General features: G+C 40.6%; 1 protein-coding gene across 6 annotated transcripts in view; it reads left to right on the top strand.

Moving 5' to 3' along the window:
- Positions 1-9758: 9758 nt before the first annotated feature.
- ECHDC1 (ethylmalonyl-CoA decarboxylase 1) overlaps positions 9759-25050 on the top strand; it is a 36957-nt gene continuing 21665 nt past the window's right edge. For 2 of the 6 annotated variants that reach the window (XM_032443523.1, XM_032443524.1), the window contains exons 1-5: positions 9759-9891; positions 11391-11457; positions 12379-12470; positions 17339-17571; positions 22335-22477. In XM_032443523.1, the coding sequence (XP_032299414.1) occupies positions 11440-11457; positions 12379-12470; positions 17339-17571; positions 22335-22477 (486 nt within the window). In that variant the 5' untranslated portion in view covers positions 9759-9891; positions 11391-11439. Of the gene's footprint in view, positions 9892-11390; positions 11458-12378; positions 12471-16691; positions 16751-17338; positions 17572-22334; positions 22478-25050 lie in introns of those variants that run through there. The other 4 variants (XM_015858538.2, XM_015858539.2, XM_015858540.2 and 1 more) reach the window with 4 other exon arrangements.

Below are 25050 nucleotides of genomic sequence, written 5' to 3' on the forward strand. Positions count from 1 at the left end.
CTGACCATTTCAGGCTAACCAAAAGGTAAATCTCATTACTGAGGGCACTGTCCAAATGCCTCTTGAGCACTAACAGGCATGGGGCATCAACCATCTCTCTAGGAAGCCTGTTTCAGGATTTGACCATCCTTATAGTAAATAAATGTTAACCAGTGCCCATTTGACCATCCCCAGTGCAAATTAGTGTTGTTTCTGTCCCACCATTGGTGTCCAAGACCAGCTCCCTCTGTTTCCCCTCCTCAGATAGTTGCATAAATAAATAACCTGTATAGAAAATTACTCTGCTTATGCACGTTCATTTTCACTGTTAATGCCAGATCTTTGCATCAATATACACTTATGCTATCTATCTTATGTCTTATATTCATGGTGGAAAACAAAGCAGTCTGCCTGGTGAAGAGAAGAAGAAATGGTCTTGTGCTGTGCCACAAAAATTCCTGTGTGGAGCTCTGCTAGCTATTTCAGCCCCAGCACCTCTTCGAGCCCTGTAGGCACAGTGCTAAGTCACTCTTGGTGAACTCCTTGTATTTGTGTGCAGCTGTCAGATCAATGACCAGAGTTACACATGAGGCACAGCAGTAGCTTAACAGCAGAAAAATGCTCCTCCCATTGAGGTCTTTGCAACACTCTTAACTGAGATGGAGCTGTGATTCAGAGAACAGCATCTGCACATCTAACTTCTGCCACAGCACTGCAGGCAAGGTAAGAGGTGCATGCCACACTGCAATTTTTCCTGCTTGGAGAATCAGAGTCTTGGTTTGCTTTTGAAAAGAAAAACAAAGACCTGTGGGCACATTTTAGTCTGGTTCAGCAGCCAAGCCTGAAGACTCCCTGTAAATTTACTCACCACAGCAAACCAGCTCTTTTATTTTTCATTCTGAGCCCTGAAATAGAAGCAACCTCTTATTTAATTTCCCTGGCAACTGTATGGAAAGGAATAGAGTATTCCCTGGCATAGATATGCAGACCAGTAACTGAACATCGTAATGAACAATTTCAAAATATCATCGGTTTTTCCCACTGAAGGATATTTTTTCCTCATTTCTCCCACAAAACCCTGCCCACAGCCAACTGTTTTTACACTCTCCCATTTGTTCCTACACAGGTTCCTGAACACTTGATTGCCACTCTGGTCAGATCTATTGGTCTGCTGCAGCTGTTTTGTGGCACCACCAGCGCATTGCATCCATGAACCTGAAATTTGCTTATGTGCATTAACAGGAGGCTCAGGCCATAATCTGAGCCCAGCCCTGATATGGCAGCTTGGAAGATCTTCACCAATAACTTTTAGGCTATATCAAAATACATGCCTTGCCTGCACTCATACTATTTAGAATGCTTGTTTTTATCTCCATGGAGCATTCAATCTGCTGTAACACACTGCACACAGCATGGCACTATATGATACTTGACACTGATCTATGAGATCTGAGATTAGGGCAGCCTGACCATTTGAACAAAATGGGCCATCACATTCCACCCACTTATTCCTATGCTGAACACTGTTATTGGGGAATATGACTCAAAAACATTTGAGTCAAAAGCACACAGAGCTTTACTCTCTCTATTCACATTTGTTGCTGTGGGGGTAGGCCTCTTTTCCCAGGTAACAGTAATAGGATGGGAGGTAACTGCCTTAAGTTGCACCAGGGAAGTTCAGGTTGGATATTAGGAAAAAAATCTTCTCAGAAAGAATTTTAAAGCATGGGAACACGGTGCCCGGGAAAGTGATGAAGTGACTGGATCAGGGTGTTTTCAGTAAAAAGGTCATTGTTTAGTGGGCATGATGATGATGAGAGGTCAGTTGGACTAGATGATCTTAGAGGTCTTTTACAACCTTAATGCTTCTATGATTCTGTGATTCCCACAATACCTACGTGTTTAAAATAAGTATGTCTATTTTCTCACCTGAAGGTATAAAAGATTTCTCACTCGACACTAACTCTCAGCCATTGGTTCTCCACCAGCACGAAGCATCCCATGGAAGATAGTATTTTTTCCTTTTGAGGGAACCTGGTCATGAAACCCCCCACACTGTGTTGAAGACAGCAGTACATGAGGGGTTGTAGTGTTCTCCTACGAAGAAACTGTAAGTCCTGAAGTCTGAGGTAAGCCCAAGGTGCAAACCTTTGGTATCTTCTTGAACACAAGTTTGCCTCATGAACACTAGCCAAACCAAAACGAATGTTGGTTGCTGCGCTGCCTTCCCTAGTATTATGTCATTGGCAACACCCAGTGTTAGATACTATGTTATTTGTTCTTCTTTCCTGTTGTAGACTTGAGTACTTCTCACTTGCCTCAGCCTGCACGGAATTTGAATTCACTTATTATTGTAGGAAAAATATATTTCCACTGTAATTTGTCAGTTACTTCAACAATGTATACCACTCCTTTTACTGATTAACAATAATTGTTTAATCTGCAAGAAATGCTGAGACACCCAGCAGCTCCTACACCGTTTGACTTGAGGCACAGCTCTTAGTTCTCATCCCAGACCAAAGGCAGCAGCGCAGTAGCTCTGGAAGTTCTACACACTTGGCTATGGATGCAACAATCCAAGCCCTGGCCTGGGACAGAAAGAGGCTGAAACCAGATGGTACTGTGCACGTTGCTGAGAATCATGTCTTTTCTACAGTCTTCCACTCCCTGGGACTAAACATAGCCCTTCTGGAAACTCAGTGCAGCCCCTGCTGAAGGATGGGATTGGACAATAATTCAGTGTCTGCTCTCTGCATTCACTGTTACCTCGAAAGTGAGGCCTGAGACCAGTGTTGTCCTGCTACTAAAACTGACATATATATATATTTTATTCCAAGGCAAGGTTATGTAGAACAAACTGCTCAGAATTATCAAACAACATGGTGAAGTGAAACAGATCAATACAATTGTGTACCACACACACTTATCCACCTATATAAACAGAGTGCTTCCTGGTTTCTTTTCCAGACAGATCACCATGAAGAAACACTAGAGTAATTCATCTTTTCTTACATATGTTTCAGTAAACGGGTTCTGACCAGTGTCATGCACCCACCCAGAAGGAAGTCACTTGGGCATTGATATGCCACATGGACAGTGCTCACCTATCAGCACAAAATCATCACAAGGCACAGCCACAGAAAGAATTCCTGCTCAATGGCAAAAGCATTGACCTGCCAATACCATCTTTGCAAACAGATCTGACTGCCTTCTGTCTTGGTGAGACCAAGTCAGTTATCTGCACACAACACTTCACCAGCCTTCTTCCCTCCTGTTTTCTTGTTGCTCTTCTGACACTTACCTTCTGTCTTCACTGTATAAACTTGCCATTGTTATTAATGTCTTGCTCCTTGTTCCTTCCTGGCTTTACTTTATATGGAAAGAACAGAGGAGCTGCCCCCCTGTAAAGAAATAAATGTTATTGCAACGAAGGGAAGAAAGCTCCAAGGCTCCTGGGCTGCAATCCATGCAGAGGAGCTGCACTCCCCATGTTCTTCTTGGAGAGTCAGACAAGGCAGCCAGAGTCTTCAGGCTACCCACACTGCATGAGCTGCAAAACCTGGGAAAGTGTGTCAAGAATCCCCCAGTACATAAGGCAGATGACTGTATTACAATGATAAAATCCTTCCCTGGGCTCATTCTGCTTATAGGTGACAGGTACAGACAGATGCAGGCTTATGATTTAGTGCATATGTATCTAAGTTCAGTGCCAGAGAAATGCTATAAACACCAGAAGTTGTGCCAAAAGCTGGTGTATCTGATTGCTTGTGAAAGAAAAACCAGAGGTTTCCCTGATTTGGACTGCTGTGATATACACACAGTTAAATGTATTGGATGGACTGAGTCCAGAAAAGAATCTCAGAGCCCAGGGCAATGTGGATGAAATGTCAGAAAGGTATTAACATATTGGGGAACTGAGAAAGCAGGAAGGTTTATATTTATTCTGTTGAAAAAGCTGTTATGATAGCTCAGCTATATGTCTAGGCTATGTTGCATGATTGTAAAATACATTGTTGAGGCTGGAGATCAGCCAATAAAGTCTCATTTCTACATACCTTACTAAAGCAGGATATAACAATTGGTGCATGAATCTTCAGAAATGCTAATCTCTGCTGAAGCAACCAAAGTTATGACTCCTCTGACTTTTATTCTGCTGCAATGATTGTCAAACTGCCCCCTTCTTTCTTTTCACATAGGTGTCTCTCTTCTACGCTACATTTCCCTCTTCTGATGGGTCTGGCACAACTGGTTGTACGATCCTGCAATGGACTAGATCGGAGAGATTATCTGTCTGAAAACCAACTTGTTTTTACCTAGCCATGTTTCTTTTCTGCCAAACCAAAACATTGACTTGGTCCCTGATGGCACCACAGATTACACAGACCCTCACACAAGTATAATTGAAAAGGCATTAAGTTGGGAAGGTGCCCCCCAGAGGAATGTAGGGTGTTGTGTAAACCTCAGCAGTATTGCTCTCAAAAGCAAGGAAACTATTTGTGCAACATCTCTAGTCTCTGAAACCATGACTAGTGGTAACACTGTCACAGCACATGATCACGAGTCTGCAGTTCCAATCAGCACGTACTGGGAGATGCTAATGGTCCCTGCTCCAGGGCCTTGCTTCTCTTGCTGTATTGGTAATGATCTCTGAAGTTATTATGTCATAAATAAGTAATATATGCAAATTTGTGTATGTTCAGAGGGAAACATAATCTGTCAGTATGTATTCACTTGCTGAAGCATTAAGACCAGCAGCAGTCATCTGGCCAGGTGGGGTCTTACAGAAGCATCATTATGTTTCCAAATCAGAGCAAAAATAGATAAACCTCCCTTATTGCAGGAGCCCAAACAAAAATGTAGCAAAAATTACAAGGTAACTCAAAAATACTCACATGCCTGTGTTGTTCAGGTTAGATGTTATTTTGGTTTTAAATTATCTACTTTATAAAAAAACAGTTTTTTGACATTTTGTATGTTATTTTTCCAGTTGTTATTTGTCAACAGAGACAAATGGGTCAGTACAGGAAGTGTCAGTGACATAACAGGTCTATTCTGCATCCAGATCTCTCTGTCAGTATTAGCTTCAAATTAACCACAAAAGCAGCAAATTTTAACACGACAAATAGTGATGGTCTAGAATAATACACACGTACAGGATTATGCTTTCAAAGAAGAAGAAATGCAAGTGCTGTTTATTACTTAAAGAATGACCCAGTAATGCTGCGGCTATGGGAGCAGGCAGGCTGCTATGCTTCAGTCCAGCTGAGAACCTCTTTCAGCTGCAATAGCCATACACTTACATAACACACAAATCAGACAAATAAAGCAACTCTACTTTAAAAGAGAAGTGCTCTGTAGCTCCTGATGCTGCTTAATCCTTACTGTTACAATTTGCTCTTTAGCTATGAAGAGTGAACCATAGTAATAATAAAGTAAAAAGAATGTTAGTCCTGCAGGGTCTCCTCTGGAGTGGGCAGATTTCAGATTAGCCCAGAGCTGAGGGCTTGCTTTCACTTTAGTTGCTATATGAAACAAACCTATGAGATTTGGCTGCTACATGGATAAAGCTTTTGTCAGAAATGAGACTATTTGTTATTCTTATGTCTCCAGCCTAAATGTGCTTTGTGCAACACCATGGCACTGCTGCAGACGACTGAAATCTTTAAGCAGGTCACAAAGTGGTTTCTGGTGGATGGACCACCAGCATGGGCATCTAGATATGAAACTGCCAACACCTCCTGTGATCTCATGCTGCAGCTAAGATAACTGCTCTTAGTTAGTTAGTTAGTTAGTTAGTTAGTTAGTTAGTTAGTTAGTTAGTTAGGAATCCTTAATGCACAGCAAGGAAGGAAGGCATGAGGTCTGGCAGGCAGGATGGGCCTGATTCAGCAAAGTGCTTGTGTGTCACTGACATCAACAGGACTGTTTAGCATCTTAATTGCCTTGCTGAATCCAAGCCAAAGAGGCAAAAAAGCAAGATGGTAAGCTGAAAGACTACTTAGACATTTGGATCCTTCATTGATAGGATGATTCTCCCCAACAATTCAAGGTGGTTTTGGGAGCATGCTACTTTCCGGCCTCAACTCAGCACACATTTTGGTGCCTGTGTGACATTATTTGTGTGGATAACGCCATTTGTTAGGAACAGAAAGACATGAGTGAAGTGCCACAGTGGGCTGTTTGCAGGTCAGGGCTGCATCTTAACATCTGCAACATTTCTGCTAAGGTTTTAGAACTGCTAGAGACATCTGGACCTAACATCGAAATATTCTCAACCACAACCTGCGTACCTGTGAGTGTTCTTGTGCCAGAATACTTATTCTGAACCCCGTTAAAAGAAAGAACAATATGTTCAGAGCATTATACACTATTTTTAATAGTAAATAAACATCAGACAAGTAGAAATTAACGATTCCAATATCAATGCTGATTTTATTTTTGTCTCACTGGTTAGTCAGAACCCATCAAGAATTGCTGCATTTGTCCTAATTAATGGCCCATTTTCAGAGAGGCTTTTTAATTAACAGCTGACATTTAAGCAGCACTACAATATGCTGTGCAATTATCACCTGGCCTACTTCTGTGTGATTCAAATGCTCTTGGAGAAAAAGGTAAAATGCTTGTTTTAATGAAATTTCATAGAACACAGTGGTGAGAGACAACTGAGAAAATGAGGAAATAGAGTTGGATTGTCAGAAGGGCTTAGGGTGGCCTTTCCCAGTACAACTTATGTGGTCCACTGGATTAGTTGCCCCTCAGAGATGCTCTCACATCTCCCAGCTTGGCCCCAGGGCCGGTACTTCTAATCCACTCCGACTCCTCAGACTGTGTCATGTCTACTGTGGAGTAAAACAACACAACTGAGCCCATTTGATAGCTGGGTGATGCTAAGGCAGGACAGACTTCTGTCTGAAATTTCCTCTGTCTTTGTTCCACTTGTTGGCATTCCTGAGGCTCGCCTTCCAGCAACCCAGTCTGGTTCAATCCATTAGCCATGGGAACAAAACAAAAACAAATTGTACTAGAGAAGTTTACTGCTTGTGGGTGAGCTCAGCTGGTTGTGTAGCCACCCTCCCTCCAAGGAAGTAGGAGAAAGAAGCATAGGACCACCACTACTACTGCAGGGACAAGGTGCTCATTTTCAGCTGCACTGTAAATTGAGCTATGTTGTGAAATAAGAGCTTGTGCAGGAGGGTAGAACATACACGAACATATTTTTGTATTGTATATACTTTGTTCCAGAACACGAGTGTCCAACCAAATGATGGAGCTGGTATCAGGGAGAGGTGTGAACAAGTGGCAGGGGTCTCCTTGCCTTATGGCAGCAGCCACACCTAGCCCACTCCTGCAGAGCTGAGCTGCAATCAGAGGACTCTGGGGAGCAATAGCTTGCTTCATCCTGCCTCTTAAACTGCCCTATATTGCATGCAAGAACTTAAAGGAGGCATTAAGGTTTAAATACATTGATATTTGCTGGGTCACTGAGAGACTGAGAAAACGCTGAGCTATGGCCATGCTGAACCTCTCCCCTACTCTCTGGCCTGATGAATATTTAATTATGCTACGGCAAGAGAAATAGCTTTTGTACGGATGCCTGGCTAACCCAGAGCACACCGTGGCCTGGTGATCAGGGAAATGAGCCTGTTCTCCTGGCCAGAAGAGGGCCTTTGACACTGAATCAACACATATTGGAATGGTAGGGAGCTACTTGGGAAGAGTTGATCCCTTTGTACACCTCCAGTGGAAGCATCTTAGTTGGGAAACAACGCCAGCTGTGAGTGTTCATGGCTTTGGTTCACGGCAGGGGCAGGCTGACACACAAGTGACTGATAAGGTTACAGTCCTGAGGTATGCACAGTGACTGCGCTGTCCCCAACCAGCCCTGATCCAACGAAATCAAACCAAATTTAACTTGGCATGCAGAGCTGTGTTTAGAAAGCTGCGACAGCTCAGGGGTATTTCAGAGATCTGTGGTGGGGACAGGAGAGACAGCTGGGGTGGCAGTCTCGTTAGCCAGCCTGATATAAATTCTCCTTGGGAACTGAGGCTGGCAGGCACCAATGGGATTTGGGAGCCTCAAGGGTTGGCCAGCTAATCAACAAGGAGAAACAGAGCATCATGATTTCAGATTTAGAAATTCCAATTTGAGAAAGATTTGCAAAATACAATGCGGGCACCCAAGCTATTACTGTGGATCTAGGCTTTGAAGTGTGTGCTAGGCCACAGGCCTTTTATTCTTCCAAGCAAAGTTGATGATGTTTTCATCCCAAACATTACAGTTAAGGGACTATTGAAAAATTGACCATGAGGTCATGTGTCGGTTAGTATCTAATAATTCCTGAGATGTCACTGGTTTGTTCAATGACTCTGAAAGAAGCTGGTAAAAATAGTTCCATGGAGGCTCTGTATATATTGGAATTCAATATTTCAGTCTGACAGCCTTGAGTCTAAGAGCGAGGCTTTGTTCTTTCAGCCACTACACAGCCATCAGCTATAATGGAGCTGCGTCGGGGTCAGTGATGGGAAACAAGAACGTACTCAATAATTCAGGTGATGACCTGACTTTCCTGTGACTTAGCAATACAAGGAGAAAGTGTCTCCAGAATTAGTAGGATTTTTTGAGTGAGAATGAGAAACTGTTTGCAGGATTGTTTGTATTTTTTGTCTTTATTTATTTATTTATTTATTTATTTTTCCCTTATTGCGAAATGAAGCAGGCAGAAACAGGTATTACTGTCCTGCTAGTGGAATTTCCAGCATGTAAGGAATCAAAAGAGGATCTTATTAGTCTGTTTTTCTACAGTCTTCATTCCACAGTCATAATGTATCCTTTTCCAACCATGACAATATACAAGAATGAGACAAATTATGAAAACTAAGGTCAGGCTTGTGCTCCTCTCTTCAAGCACTGCTAGGTGGCAATATGCTCCCTAGAAAACCACCAGCTTCCTTCCAGGCGCTGCTCTGCCTTGTTCAGGACAATCTGGGCGTTGCTTCACCCAGGGGGAGAAGGCTCTGGATGAGGGCATGCTGAGGGCTGTTTCCTTCCCACAGATGTCTAATTTGGGAGTAAGGATTACAAAAAAGAAATGCAGGACCGAATCCTGCTGGAAAAATATCTCCTCCAAGAATGGGGGGGGGGGGGGGGGGGGAGGAATCTTTACACTGAACGAAGAGGCAAGCTTGCCTGGGGCAGTATTTGTGTACTGGGAATGCTGTAACAAGGAAATGAATCCCTCTGTTGTACGAAGATATTGCCAATCTGGACTGGAATATTTCATATTCCTACGGGATTCTCTTAACAATGGAAAATTAAAAGTATCTGTTCAGAGTGCAAAGATTTTGTTTCTTCTAAATGTATGTCTAATTGAAATACTTTGCATGTTTAATCACAGTATTTAATCAACTATACCAACTATTGGACATTTGTATTGACAGTTAGGTTGAAAAACAGCTTTAATAAAGGCGGAGAAACATTTCCAAGCATATTTTTTTCATCCCTGCTACTAGTAAGTGAGTCATCTCACACATGTATATTAACAATAAAAGCCTGCTGGCATCCACATATCGCTTTGAACGCACCCGATCTGCATTAGAACCCGCATTTACGTTCCTGGGTCTGCTTCCCTCATTACAGCGCGGCAGGAGTTCAATGGGCTGACTCCACCGACCAGGGGCCATCCTTCAGCAGGGTCACCCAGCAACTAGCACACAGCTTACCCTGCCTAGCGCTTGTCACTGTCTCCCCTTGGGGTTAGGGAGTCCACGGCAGCCCAGCAGCCCTTGGTTCCTCTGTACGGGCTCATAGGGCGCGGCGCCGGTTCCCGGAGGGGCTGCTTTCCCAGCCGCACCGCCCGCTCGCCCTGCCGGCAGAGGGAAGGGCGTAGTGCGGTCGGGCTGTATCGTGGACAGGTCAGTGCTCTCGGGCAGCACTGCGAGGGTTATGGGGTGAGCAGGTGCTCAGGGGGTGCCCTGCAGTCTGTGCTGGTTAGGGTTGGGGTCCCGCTGCTTGCTCAGCCCCCATCCGGCCCTGCTCGACACGGCGCTGGGGTGCAGGGCTTCCTTCCCTTCCTTCTTTGTTGGTCATATAGGAAAAAAAACCATATCCGCTCCAAAAATGCTTGTTTTGATCAGCTGAAGTGCTGCCGTGATTTGCAGCTAGAATTAATTCACCTTCATGCTTTCTGTGGTTTAGGGTTTGGTGACTGAAAACCTGCTTGTAGTAGTTTCTATGCATGTGGAGCACTGTGTCTGTTCATCTAGTGGTGTCCAAAGCTCATTGGTGGACTTTGAGCTTTGTGTGAACTTGAAATCTGTGTTCTGGCAGTGATACATGGGGTTCTTTGTTAATGGAGGCAAATAGAACCTCTTTGCCTCAAGACATTAGAAATATAGTGTCTGTGTGCTTTTCACAGGAGAGGGGTTCTTGCTCTCTCTCTCTACTGTGAAATTCAGTCTTACCCTGTGAACATACTGAAATGCTGTATGTGTTATAGTATGTATTTATTGAAGAGATTCTTTTGTTAGCTGTTTTGTATCTTTAAAGGCCATTATTTTTCACTGAACCTCAGATAGATGTGATTGGTTTACTAAATCTTAAAAGTAATTGAAAGGTGATTAAAAGAGAGCATAATTGCTCAGGAACGGAGAGACAATTCAAGTCTAAACCTAAGCCCACAGGAACCATAAAAATATAATATTGTGCAGAGAACAAATAACTTGAATCTCACACAACTTGTCCCTAAAATTGAGCTGTTCAGTAACAAAGGAAAAACAAGGGGATAAAGAGGCAGAAAGAGAAAATAGTAAGAGATCATGTAAAAGAAAAGAGGCATAAGGGGTGAGCTAGGCCAAAACTGAAACCATAGGCAATTTGTGATGTTAAAATGCTTTTTACCAAAATGTATTTTGTGTACATGATTTGAAGCAACTTCAGTTAGTTTGGCCATCTCACTTGTTCTCTCGGCTTCTGGAAAGGTGCACATTGTTTTTGTGGCTGACATGGGGAAACAGGGAGACCTAAATCCATTGTTCTTTTCTCAGTGGTACTATAATGGCTAAAAAAGCCCATCTTATCTAGGCTATTTCTAGAGCCCAATCTTAGAAAGCTCCTTAAGGATCTTCATGCTGAACTGAAGGGATTTTTGAACCTATTTGTCTAGCATGTAGGTACCAAAGACAATGAGAGCTAGAATGCCTTGAGGAGGGTTTGAGGATTCAGTAGCTGCTGTTGGCTTTAGTAAGAGTTCCCATTTTGTCTAGAAATGTCATAATGAGGTACTTTTCTCTTCTTGGGGATGTAGAATATCCCAAGATTTTTTTCTGTGCTTGTATGTTATGTTTTGTTGGTAGGTTTTATGCTGCTGCTTCCATAACCTGCTCAAGATCTGCTTGCTGCTTTCTTCCAACAGAATTAAGCCAGCTGGAGAGGTTACTGTCCTCAGCTTGCCTCAGCTGGTAATGGGAAGAACCTGTCAGGTAAGGTGTTCAAGTAAACCTGACCATGCATTGCTGAAGGAAAGAAGCATGGTGTGTGTTCAGATTAGGTAGACTGGGAATCAGTAACCCTTAGGTGAGGAGTTGTGATAACAGTTGTAGCAGTGGTCTGTTCAGCCAGTGCTGGGCTGATACATCCTACCGTTACCTCCTTGCATCTAAAGCCAGGGTTCTCTGACTTCTTTTCACTGTCAGGCCCGTGCCCTTGTTTTGATTTTCATCTGTGCAGGCCCTCTTGAATCTTGCAGTTTCTGAATTCCATTCCTCTGTTCAACATTGGTTATTTACCCTTTGTATTCCCCATAACACTCACCAACCACTATCCTTTATTTCAGTCAGTTGATGTTTATGATTATCACTCTTTTTGTACATATGAACTATTTTTCGTTCACTCTGCCCTTTTATCTGCTTTCATGCTGTAGAGGCCGTTGTGTTTGTCCTCAGCACTGGGTCACCACTTGTTTTCATTTGTTAGCCAGTCCCTATGAGAAGCTGGTGAAGCATCCAGCAGTCACGCTCACTGCACCCTGGTACAGATACCTTCCACACTATCTGGTGACACATGCGCACACTGAGCCATGAGTCATCTCACAATCATCTTCAGTTTACCTCTCTATCTCTTTCTCCACCCCCTTCTTTTGCATTTCTGTTTGTAACTGAAATTACAACTGTTGGAGGTCTTTGTCAAGTTCTATGTGTCTTGAACTGTCATCTGCCTTTTAAGTGTTTGGTAGTGTCACATAAGTGCCTTTATAATGCTCTTTTGTTATGCTGTTTAAATATTTTCTTTCTCTTTAGATTTCTTTTGTGGATTTTGTACATTATATTCCTTTCTTTTCTGCTATACTTTATCTCTGGATACCTTTATCCAAGACAAGAAATTCAGCTGATGTCTTTTTGCAGGTGACACGTGGGCCTGTATCTGTACTTCATACCCATCATCTCCTGCCCCAGGAATGGGCATCTTTATTTCTCTGGTCTCCCACAGGTGCCTGGTGAGCACTGCATGGTGAAAACACATCCCTGCAAACTTTCTTCCTGCTTTCTTTTTTTTTTTTCTGATTTGTGTCAGTATTTGGGGCACTGTTTTTGAGTTGGAGTTTCCCCTGCTTCATTTTTTAATGTGCCTGTTATTTTTGTATAGCTGCTCTATGATGCATGCAGCTTAAGTTCTTATCTGGGCTCCCAACATCCAGGTCTCTGGTTTTTCTTAGTTCACAGGATTGTAGGGGTTGGAAGGGACCTCCAGAAATCATCTGGTCCAACCCTTTTAAAGCAGGTTCTCTACAGCAGGTTACATAAGAAATCATCAAGGTGAATATCTCCAGTGAATGACACTCCACAGTTTCTCTGTCACCATCATCGTAAAGTTATTCCTTGTATTCTTCATGTGTTCCAGTTTGTGCCCATTGCCCCTTGTTCTGCTCCTGGGCACCACCAAAAAGAGCCTGGCCCCATCCACATGACTCCCACCCTTTAGATTTTTATAAGTGTTGATAGGGCTCCCTCTCAGTCTTCTCTCCAGGCTGAACAGTCCCAGGTCTCTCAGCCTCTCCTCATAAGAGAAGTGCTCCAGGCTACTCATCATCTTTGTGGCCCTCTGCTGGACTCTCTAAAGTTCACTGTCTAGAACTGAGGAGCCTGGAACTGGACACAGTGCTCCATATGTGGCCTCACCAGGGCAGAGAAGAGGGAGAGAATCACCTCCCTCAACTGTCTGGCCACACTCTTTTTAATGCACTCCAGGAAACCATTGGCTTCATGGCCACAAGGGTGCACTACTGGCTCATGGCCAACCTGTTATCCACTAGGACACCCAGGTCCTTCTCTGAAAAGCTCCTTTCCAGCAGGTCAGCTCCTGTACTGTACAGTACTGTACTGTACCTACCTGTACTGATGCGTGTAGTTATTCCTTCCTAGATGTAGGACTCTGCACTTCCCCCTGCTGAACCTCATCATGTTTTTTTTTCCACCTATCCCTCCAGTCTGTGCAGGTCTCACTGAACAGCAACGCAGTCTTCTAGTGTATCAGCTACTCCTTCCAGTTTTGTATCCTCAGCAAACTTGATGAGGGTGCATTCTATCTCTTCACCCAGGTCATTGATGAAGTTGTTCTGTACATCTGAGAGTTTGTTGGGTATATCTCCTACCCACTACTCTGGCCAGCCAAATTCATACTCTGGAAATTGCAGCACTGACTGAGGTTGCTATTTGGGAGGGTGTGTTCTTAGAGAAAAACTGGCTTTTAGGATAGAATAGTGATATTTTCAAGGACAAAAATACTTGCTTCAGTGTTGGGGTTTATTATTTTCTCAGCAAATCTGCTCAATTAGGGAATGTATATGGTTTATTTATAGTAATATTTTTTATTAACATCATGAGAGCTGAATTTTAACTAAGCATTTACCAGAGGTTTTCAGAAAGCCTCTGATATATATGACATTTATATATATGTAATAAATCCTTGCACGAAAAATAGAAAATGTGTGTCTGTGAATGTATGTATCGCTTCTGTACATTGTATATCATTTCTATGATACTGAATTGTTGACTTTCAGCAATGTGTTTGTATTAATCCATGATCTTCCAGTCCATGGTTAAGTGTATTAAAAATCATTTAAATACTATCTGGGATTTAAACTGTTGCTTTATGTGTCAGATGCAACAACCAGTTACTGATGTAGCTGCAGGTTGTGGAATGTGTAACACTTGTTATCCATCCTGGTGGCTTGTCTGTTTATTGTTACCATTGATAGGTTAATATTGTAGCAGTTTTTACAAACAGAATCTGTCCATAGTGTACTGTGCTGTCAGAAGGTTGATCCTTGTAAAATCATGCATAAATTGTGTGTGCTGCAGATGTTAATGGATATAGCATGCCTGACTTACTAAGATTAGGCAAAGACTTCATTTCTGTAAATGTATCTAGATAGACAATTATATATATAACTGAAAATTTTAGTATAATTAATATATGTTGTTTTGTTCTGTGGCATTGTGCTTGTTAGTACAATTTACACTGCACTCCTTCATTTGCACTACAAGAAGTCCATTTGAGTCACATTATGGATTGCAAATGGCCCCTACTTAGTGAAATTTTGCATGTTGTTTATCAGAGATCAGCAGAAATTCCTTTCGTTTGAGAGAACTGAAGCTATAATATGATGTTTTTCCTGAGTGATTAGCTTTCTCAGGCTGAGTTGTTAAAATAATCCTGTATTAGAGAAGTAGTAGGTACTGCCCAGTGCTGTTAGAGATGGATTTAAAGAGAGGAATTCAGTGATAATACCTTGCATTAGTCATTAATCGTGAGTCATGATAAGCATGCAGTAATGTCCAATTTGTTTTTTAATCCAGCACTTGCTGATGCTCTTTATTACCATAGTGATAATATTAAAGAGCTGTTAATGCATGTAACCACACAGTTTAAAATGACAGACTTGTTATTTTTTTGGTGGAATAAAATTTCCATATCTTAAGTCTGCTTTGCTTTCTAATTTCTTTGACATGTAAAGTCTAGGTAGTATATAAGTGATCAAACAATTATAAATTGCCAGGGATTTAGGTTAAGTTATTTTTGTTGTTGTTTGAAGCCGATCGTCGTGGTTTCCCAAATAATTAAATCTAGTCTTTCCTCTGTGAAGGACTGGGGAAGATTTGTATTCATTAAAATTGGAAATTGGAAACTAATGTGTTGAGTCCAGCCTAGTACAAACTACAGTTTGCATCAGGAGCCTGCACCCATCTGTGTTCTTAGTGTTTTGCTCTCTTTGGTGTAAAAACTAGTAGCTGGGTGGGAGTTTTACTGCATGAATGCGTATGTTGAAGAAGGAAGTCTTGGAGCAACACTTTATTTTCAGTACTTTATGCGGACTGTCATAAATCAAAGCTGAGTGAATTAATGGTGCTTCTCACATTATTCCTTTACGTACTTGATTTATTTGCTGTTCTGGCACCTTGTTATGTGAAATGAGTGAGAACATGGAAGGTTGTTTCTCTCCTGAGAACCTGAACATAAAAAGAAGAATGTGGCTAAGAAATTGGCTTTGGTAACCTGTTTTCACTCTCAAATAAGAATTTTAAAGAAATGATTTTAGAAGCTGTGAAATGATGGCTGAAGTGCTGCAGATATTAGAATGTATATATAGAGCAGGAGGTTGAGGTTAATTGTGGAGTAACTCATCTTGTATTCAATTGGATTTTATCTTTGTTGCATTTTAATTAGCTTTATTAGCTTATACATGAGTATGCAGAAGTTGATCACAACAAATTAAAATCTTGAATTTCACAAGGAACTTGGATGAGACTTCAGAGTGTCTTATCATATGATAAACAGTGATTCCTTTACCTGCTCCCATGTATATGATGTTATAATATGTGGCTTTGTATAGGCCTTACCAGTGTTTGTGAGACAGCAATGTGGCAGAACCAGTATGAATCTGTTGGCATAGGTGGCTCTCTTTGAAATTTCCCCCTGTATGATGTATGCTGTTTTGCGTCTTGTTATGTGGCTGGTGTGCAGACTCCTGCTCTGTTCAGGTGGGGATTATATTTACCCTAACAGAAGCATTTTCCCACTTTAGTATCCAGTGATACAAGCTAGTTGTGCATTTAACTGGATTATTTACTTCTTTCATTCTAAAATACTAAATTAAATGTATTTGCCATGTATGTGCTTGTACATGTCTATAATAATGTTCTCAACAATTTCAGACTATTATTAGCTGTGAGGTGACCTGGGCACAGCATAGAGTATATCTTTCATGAAATTCCATCTCTATTTTTGCTTTGGTTCACCTTTAGAATTCATAGGGGCTACTTGCCAGTTCTGGAAGAATCTTGTTTATGCCAAATATGACTAACAGTCAGAGGTGGTTTTTTCACAGCTCTCCAAAAATTGAGCATGCACCATGTTTTGTGAACATTGTATATGAATTAAAAAAGGATCAGAGGTAAAGATAGGGCTAGTCTAGCAATACAGCAAACCTTTTTGTGTGTCCTGTGAAGGTTCTTTTACTTCCAGAGTGGCTTCTAAGACCACATTTTCTTTTTCAGACCAGCTCTTCAATTTACAATTCACCCAACTTTTTTCAAATCACTTGTAAATCACTTTTTCTATTAGGATGCTTTCCAAATAAATAAAGCAGAACCAAACTCAAGAATAATGCTTTATAATATCCTTTTTATTTCCTTGTCTGTGTGTTTATGAATGGTAGATCCTGTTTGGCAAACCTGACTTTGTTCTGTGACGAGGCGACCTGCTTAGTGGATGAAGATAAGGCTGTCGATGTGGTCTACCTGGACTTCAGTAAAGCCTTTTACTCTGTCCCCCACAATAATAGAGAGCTGGTTTCTTCTCACTGGTGTCAGGTGACACGGTGAGGGGAAATGGCCTCAAGTTGCACCAGGAGAGGTCTAGGTTGGATATCAGGGAACACTTATTTACAGGAAAGGTTGTTAAGCACTGGAATAGGCTCCCCAGGGAGGTCATTGAGTCACCATCCCTGGATGTGTTTAAAAACTGTTTGGATGTGGTGCTCAGGGACGTGATTTAGTGGAGGGTTGTTAGTTAGGGTAGGATGGTTGTGGTTGTGGTTGGACTAGATGATCTTTAAGGTCTTTTCCAACCTGAGCAATTCTTTGATTCTGTGTGGTTACTTCCTAGAGTAGAGATAATGGAGGAATATGCCATGGGTGTACTGGTAGATACAGACTACCAACATTATATAGCTGTGTAGAAAGCAAGTAAAATGTAAGTTTTTGTAGACCTCTGTGGCATCACCTTGATATTAGTTTCTGCTGTGCCTCTTTCTGTCAGAGGACTGAACTGGATCTCAAAGGAAAACTGTTTTATTTTTTTTAGTTTCTTTCCAGAAATGGCAGTTTTCCAATGGAAGAACTTATTTCAGACTACAATGGGAAGGATACTACAGCAGAGAAGGGCATCACTGTATAATGGCGCTCATGACTATGACGAAGAATTGATAAAGAAGAAACTTCAGCAGTTTGCTGGTGGATCCATCAACCTTTCCAAAGAACACAGTGGCATTGGAATACTTACCTTGAACAACTCCCGGCTAATGAATGCCTTCACAGGTATTAATTAATTGATGAGGGCGCTGGTGGTTGCTTTCTTTTCTCCTTCCCTTTGCAAAAACAAAGTGAAAAGCCGTGTCTTACCATTCTTTAGTTAAAAGAAGAAATGTTTGATTTTTAACCAGAGGTGTAGTAAATGTCCACTGTTCTGTGTGGTAGCTTTGCCCTGCACATCATAAATATGAGAAGTTTGCAATGATGCAAATGTCTTGCAGAACCTGCCTCTTTTTTTTGCAGTGGAGATGATTCTGCTGCTGTGCTCTTTTCTTATTTCTCATTTCGTTTTGCCTCTAGTGCTTTGGAAACATAAGGTGTTTTTATAGAGAAGGGAAGGTATGATGTCCTTTTTACATCATCTACAAATACATCTACAAGTTTGTACTGTTTTTTGCCTAAAATCTTATCTCTAATCTAGGCTTCTGCAGTTAGGTCTTTGTCTTGCATCTAAAATACCAGTGAACTGGTAGTGAAAGATCAGATGAGTTGCATATTCTCAGCTGCTGAAGATGGGGAGACTTCTTAAGCATATGCTTTTACACTAGATGATACTTAGCTATCAAAAATATTGGTGTCATCTTGTTAATTCTTTTTTTTTTTCCTTTATTTTTTTGCCCAGTTCTCTCTATTACTTTGTCGGCAAATAAGTTTGCAACCCACTAGCAAAGTGCAGAAACATGGTGAATGTCAATCTACTCCTTCCAGTGATAATTGTTAGCTGAAAGGAATAAAACCTGACGAAACAGCAGAATCTGTGGTAATTCACCTAGATATCTCTGCAGTTACTCTTATTTCTTCTTAAAAGCTCTTCTATAAAATCATTGTCTAACTGGAGAAGATGCAGCAAAAAGAACTAGCACAGAGATTGTCCTTTTGAATAACTCCCTGTCAGCATGTGTGTTATTATACAATCACAATTTTGCTCTTCTTCTACGGGCTTTTTGTTGGTTTTTTTTTTCTCTCCTTATTTTAGACTTAAAATAGATCTGTGCAAGGTACAGATTGTGGGCTGTGTGTTCATAGCTTACTTGTTGTGGTAGTTGAAAGGAGCACGAGAAATAAGTGGTAATAGAAAGAGAAAAGACAGAAAAATCCCAGTCTGCTGTAGAGATCAGGTGTGATATAAGACAAATTGCTTAGACTAACCTTGATTTAAAACTGTGTTCTTTGTTTACTGCTTGTTTGATGTGAGAGTCTCGGAACTGATTTGTAAAAGTGTTAATCAGTCACAGCTGCTATTTAAGCCACTGGTAGCTATGTCTTGACTATGGTGGATGCTATGTAATGTTAATGTTCTAAAATTACATCACACATCTCAAATCAGACAATCAAAATTAGCTGATATTTTGTTGCTCAGTTAGTGCTCAGTAATGTAATCTCTCTTCATGTGATTACTTTGAAAATAAATAATTAGTATACACTAATAACTTATATGTTCTAGTAGTGAACAAAAAGGTGTAAAAACAGAGGTAGAAGTAAATAGTTGTGTTTTTGTTGTAAACCCAGGTTAAAAAAAGAGCCTGGGACCAGACAGTGCTGTTTTATCATAGTATGTAGAACCTTGTAGAGAGCAGTACTTCATTTTTGTCTTGCGGAAATTTGCTCTGGGAGATCTTACTCTGGTGGTTTAGGAGATTTCTGCTTCTTTCTACTGTGTGCCTCTGCCAGAGATTTTTGCTGTTACAGCAAGGAGTGCAGAAGCAAAGTCATGCTGGCCCCTTGGACACTGCAAGTGATGATATAGCATATTAATGTACACTGCTCTTCATTTCATTTTAACACTATTGTCTGTAAGCTGTAGATACTGAGGAACTAGTAAGCAATTTATCATTTTCTGTTTGCTGTATATTGAGTAATACCCTTCAGGAGAAGTATGAAAAGGAATAGGATAAGCAAATCTTAAATTGCCCCAACAAGACCTGGCTGTCTTCATTTGCCAGAGCCTGTAAAGTACACTACCTAAATAAAATACTGTTGATGTTGTGTCTCAGAGCTTCTTTAAAGTGGCAGATGTGAATTTATGATACATGCATACTTCCTTTAAGAAAGATGCAAAACATCATTAAACTGTTGAGAGAAATCCTATTTGCCAGGCATTTATTTTACACAGCAGCTTTTTATCTCAAAGGAGAATTATATTTATTCTAAGCTTGAGCAACACATCAAACTGAAAATAGAACAGAATTATTGGCAAATTGCTAATGGGCGGTGTGGAGGTTGTTATGCCTTTTTTCTCTTCTTAATTGGAATCTGATAGCTACCTGTTTGAAATGGTTTCTTTGGAAACAAGTGTTAATAATGTCAGTTCAAGCCTAGTGGAACGAATTTTAGCAGCCCATCTTCTTTCTGAACTCAAGTTGAACTTTATTGAAGAAAGAAGGAAGCTAGACTGCATGAACTAAATAATAACGGTGATGAAGTCAATTCTAGAAAATAAATCCAAAGTAGTTATTGTTAGATTATGATTAAAATACAAACTAGTGATTTATTACAAGTAGATTTAGTGCTGTGAGGAGGGTGAACTTAATATCATCACATAATGAAGGACTAAGACTGGCAGAATGAGGATTTTCTTTGGTATTGTCCTCACCATTCAATCAGATAAACTGGGCAATGTCTGTTGGTGAAATAATAGAAACAATAGTAGTTGTCAGTGTACATAGTAATGGAAGAAGTCATCTCCCTGGAGGGGAAGCAGTTACTGACCTTCTTCTCTAGTCTCCCCTGCTATTGCACGCAACTGCCTGATACAGTTCTTTATTTGTGTATTTAATTTTTCAGTGTTAACTGAAAAACTAGATGTTTGACTCATAATACTCTGTGGAAAGACTCAGTAGCTCACTGCTCTGATTATTAAGAGCACCACAAACAATGATTGTGCTGTATCTTGACTTTGACAAAGATTTTATATAAGTCAAAATAAATTTAAGAAAATTTGAATTATGTGCAAAAAGATAAATCTAGGGGGTTGATGCACACCTATTTAAAGAATATTTAATGACCACCTGGTTCTTGACTTCCTCAGGAATGTTTTCAAAAAGTAGCAAGACTAAGGTGGAGGTGCTTTACAGTATTATTCATTCTTGACCTGGTGCTTACTTGCTTCCTTTGTAAGGAGCTGCAAGGAAAACAAGCAGGAAGAAAGAATCTTCCACATCAGGATAGATGCTATCAGGCCATTTTAGGACAAGAAAAGATCGGTACATGCAGGCATTGGGTAAAAAAAAAACAAACCCAAGAGTTGTAGAAGAAAAGGAAAGATTACTTGAGATGTTAATTTGAGGCATGCTTATATCTGAAAAAGATAGTCCTGTCCACTCAGATCTTTGTCTAAGGAGCGTGGTGCTCAGAGTATCATCAGCCTGTATGTATGTATGTAGTCTGTTTTTTGAAATTAATTTCTGTAAATATTTTGCCTTTGCTGTCTAGGATTAGCTCTAGAAACACGAGTATAGAAATCTATGTCAGGAAGGATTGTGGCCTGTAGATGAACACCCATTTGGGTTATAGATGGGAAAGCTGGTGAGGGAGTAGTAATGTAATTAGCTGTGTGATAGAGATTGGGAAAGTTGTCCTCACTAGTTGGTCAGTTAGCAACAACTGAACAGGTTTTAATCATATGTTAGTGTGAAGTAGATTAAAAACAGAGATCTGTAACTGGAAGATAGAGTTTTCCTACTGGATAATGAATTCTTTTGGATGTCAAATATTAATTCACACTTCAGTGTTATGCAGGAGAAGATGAAAAGAATCGCAGACATGGACTGTTGGAGTAGTTGATCAAATTCTATATATAGTTGATGAAGACTGTAGGTGTGGCCAAAAGTCTTTGGAAGTAGAGCCTGCAAATGCAAGTTCAGGCAGTTGCTTTGGGTAGTATATAATAACTGAGAGTTTGCACTGAACAAACTATACTGTATCCTCAGCAGCTCATGATGGCATCTCTGAATTCTTCTTCAAGCTTCTCAATTCTGCGCTTTAGATGTGAGAATTAACAAACTGTCTCATAGCACTGACAGTTTTCCACCTTTGATCCTTTTTCTTGATTTCTTTAGAGTAGAAATTAAGTAATCCAAAGAAGTCTGTTTCATAACACTGGAGATTAGCAGTTATAACAGTCCGTAGTGTGAGAAAGTTCTTAAACTAATATATGATAATGTTATGTTTAAGCTGGAAGAGCTGATACTATTCAATCCCTGCTTTTGGAGCTTAAGGTATGATTTCCAAAGAGAGCTTTTCTGGGCAGGTACCACAGAAGGCATAAAAGAAGTTCTAGAAAGATCTTCTAAAACTGTTCTTTTAAAAGTCGTAATTTGCTTCTAGTTTCAAATCTTATTTTTATTATTTTTTGGATTGATGCTTGTCATTGCTCTTCAAGATAGTTTGCTCTTCAGCCTTTTTTTTAATATACTTTTAAAAATATTTTCAACTGAATGTGTGTAGTGAAATGGCAGCAGTACTAAAATGAAGAGCTGATCCAAATAGACATACAAAAATAAATGAAGTACAATTTGTGTTTACTTCCTTGCACTTCTTTGCTTTGCTTTGATGAGTGTAATGCAAATTGCAGAATAGTCTTCAGAATTCTGACTGCATTGCTGGGTAAAAATAGTCAGTGTTTGTGTGAGGGGAGGCAGGAATTTAAGATGATGCTTTCCTTTGTGTTTAAGTCTTTCTTGTATGTTAGATATTGAAAAATATAATGTGAAATGTGCTGGTCATAACCATTTTGTTTTAAAAGTGTTGATTTACCCCTCTTGTAACAGGCACTATGATGCTGGAACTCCAGGAGAGGGTAACTGAACTGGAAGACTGGAAGGATGGCAAAGGCCTTATCATCTGTGGTGCAGGAAACACTTTTTGTTCTGGATCTGATCTGAATGCTGTCAAAGCAATATCCAATTCCCAGGTAAGTAGTAGTAGAAAGACTTGGGAGAAAAAAGAGCTTTCTAGTTTTCTGAGATCCCTTCCTAATGGAGATGTTTCACTCTGGTTGTGCTGCAATAGTACATACAAGTCACAGGATGGAGCTTTTCATGGTTGAAAAAAATGCTGGCGGCCTCTTTAATCTACAACTTAAGTATTACAGTAATCAATTCATATCCCTGAATTTCTGTATTAAAATCTTCTTAGCCTTTTCTTTTTTTTTTTTTTAAAAAAGTCTTTTCAGCTTCTCAGAACATTGCATGGTAAACTGACACATAAAATTGTCCTTCAGGAGTTTCACCTTCAAAAAAGCAGCGAGTCATTTCTCATATATTCTCAGGCTGAAAACAAATTTGAGTATGGCTTTATGTGGCTGCTACTTTACGTGGCTGCTATTACAAGAACATTTCAGTTTTGTCAACAGACTGCCTGAGCCTGAGTAAAAGGAAAGCAGAAATACAATTCTCATCCAGTTGAGCCTTTGTGTTTATTGTGTCCAGTTAGAGGAGCTGCGAGTAATTTGGGGGTTGAAGAGGTAAGGGCTGGATGGCAAGTTTTTGCTCATGCCACCTTATCTTGACAGCTTTCACGTGAGCTGTTGTTGTGGTTTTTTTTATGGGTTTATATATATTTATTGGCAATGTTTGACTTCATCAGCAGCAGCATTTCTGGCCTGGAAATGTAAGTAGAATGCTCCAGCTTTCAAGAGGAACAGTAGGCTTTGTTTCATCTGCAGAACATCCTGAGGTGTAATTTATGGGGCAACCCTCCTTATAAATACATTTTTTGGGGAATTTTTATTTCCTATGTTTATTAGAAATAGTCATTTTTTAAATAGAAATATCACAGAATCACAGAATTGTAGGGGTTGGAAGGGACCTCTAGAGATCATCAAGTCCAACCCCCATGCCAAAGCAGGCTCCCTACACCAGGTCGCACAGGTAGGCATCCAGGTGGGTCTTGAATATCTCCAGAGGAGGAGACTCCACCACCTCCCTGGGCAGCCTGTTCCAGTGCTCCGTCACCCTCACCATAAAGAAGTTCTTCCTCACATATGTGCAGAACTTCCTATGCTGAAGTTTCAGCCCATTACCCCTAGTCCTGTCCCCACGTATACGGGAAAGAGACCAGCCTCGCCACTATGGCCCCCACACCTCAGGTATTTATAAACCTGGATCAAGTCCCCTCTCAGCCTTCTTTTCTCAAGGCTAAATATATTGGTGATTTTTTTTTATTATAGATCTTTTTTAATCTGAGTTTTTCATTTTTTTGTTTAGCATTGTAGAAACAGAAAAGGAGGGAAAACCAAGCATGGGCTTTTTTCTTTTTTATCCTTATCTGCAGTCTAGGCTTTCTTTCAGATTTCTATGTTGAGTAATTCTCAGCGATTCTGCTTCCATCTTCTCTTTGATGTTTAATATTCTGTCTGTATGTTTATATGAGTTAATCGGAGCCTCTGCAGTTGGAGATAGGTCTCATGTAAAGATTAGGAGCCTTAGCAGAAATACTGGACATAAGGAAATATGTTGGTATTACTTACAACTGTGTTGAAAACTTTCTCTCGGAATGTAGATCTCTCCCTAGGACTTAAATAAAAACTCAAGTCATCAGAAATGATCTAAGAAGTGTTAAGCCTGATTGCTTTAGTTTATTTTGGAGATTTCAAACTATTTATTCTGAAGTGAGTTCCTTCACAATAACCCACTCCTAAACCATCAGAGAGTTTTGTTTGATTTCAGGTTAAAAGAAGATTTTTTTTGTCCACAAGTGTCTCTAATGTGTGTTGTTTTGTTTTGTTCTTTTTTCTGTTTTGTGAGGCTGCTTCAGCCTGTAACTTTTAGCAATGACAGGTGATGCACTTGAGTGAGGGCAATCCCAGCCATGAACACAGACTGAGAAAAGAGCTCCTTGACGGCAGACCTGCCGAGAAGGACTTAGGGGCCCTGGTAGATGAAAAACTTTGTCCGCCCACAGCCCAGAAGGCCAGCAGTATTCTGAGCGTCATCAAAAGTGGGGCAGCCAGTAGGGTGAGGGAGGGGATTGTCCTTCTCTGCTCTGCCCTTATGAGGCTCCATCTGGAATATTGCATCTGGGCCTGGGGCCCCCAGCACAAGAAAGATGTGGAGCTTTTGGGGAGGGTGCAGAGAAGGGCCGTGATGATGACTGAAGGGCTGGAGCACCTCTCCTATAACAGCAGACAGAAGGAGCTGGGCTTGTTCAGTCTGGAGAAGAGAAGACTGTGAGGAGATCTGTTTGTGGCCTTCCAATATGTAAAAGAAGATTATAAACAGGAGGGAAATTAAATTTTTATATAGGTAGAGAGCAGTAGGGCAAGGGAGAATGGTTATAAACTAAAGGAAGAGAGGCTTAGATTAGATGTCAGGGGGAAGGTTTTCACAGTAACCTTAATGTTTTTCATAAGGAAGACTTTCAACAAATTGTTGGCTGATACTCATGCTAGCTGAATTTTTAGTTGTTTTCAGGGTGTTTTCTGTTTAGACATTCTTCCATATGATACACAGTGATCTGTCTACTAGTTGATTACAGGAAGACCTT

This window comes from Coturnix japonica, chromosome 3 (assembly GCF_001577835.2).
Source record: "Coturnix japonica isolate 7356 chromosome 3, Coturnix japonica 2.1, whole genome shotgun sequence".
In the NCBI taxonomy this organism is placed as follows: domain Eukaryota; kingdom Metazoa; phylum Chordata; class Aves; order Galliformes; family Phasianidae; genus Coturnix; species Coturnix japonica.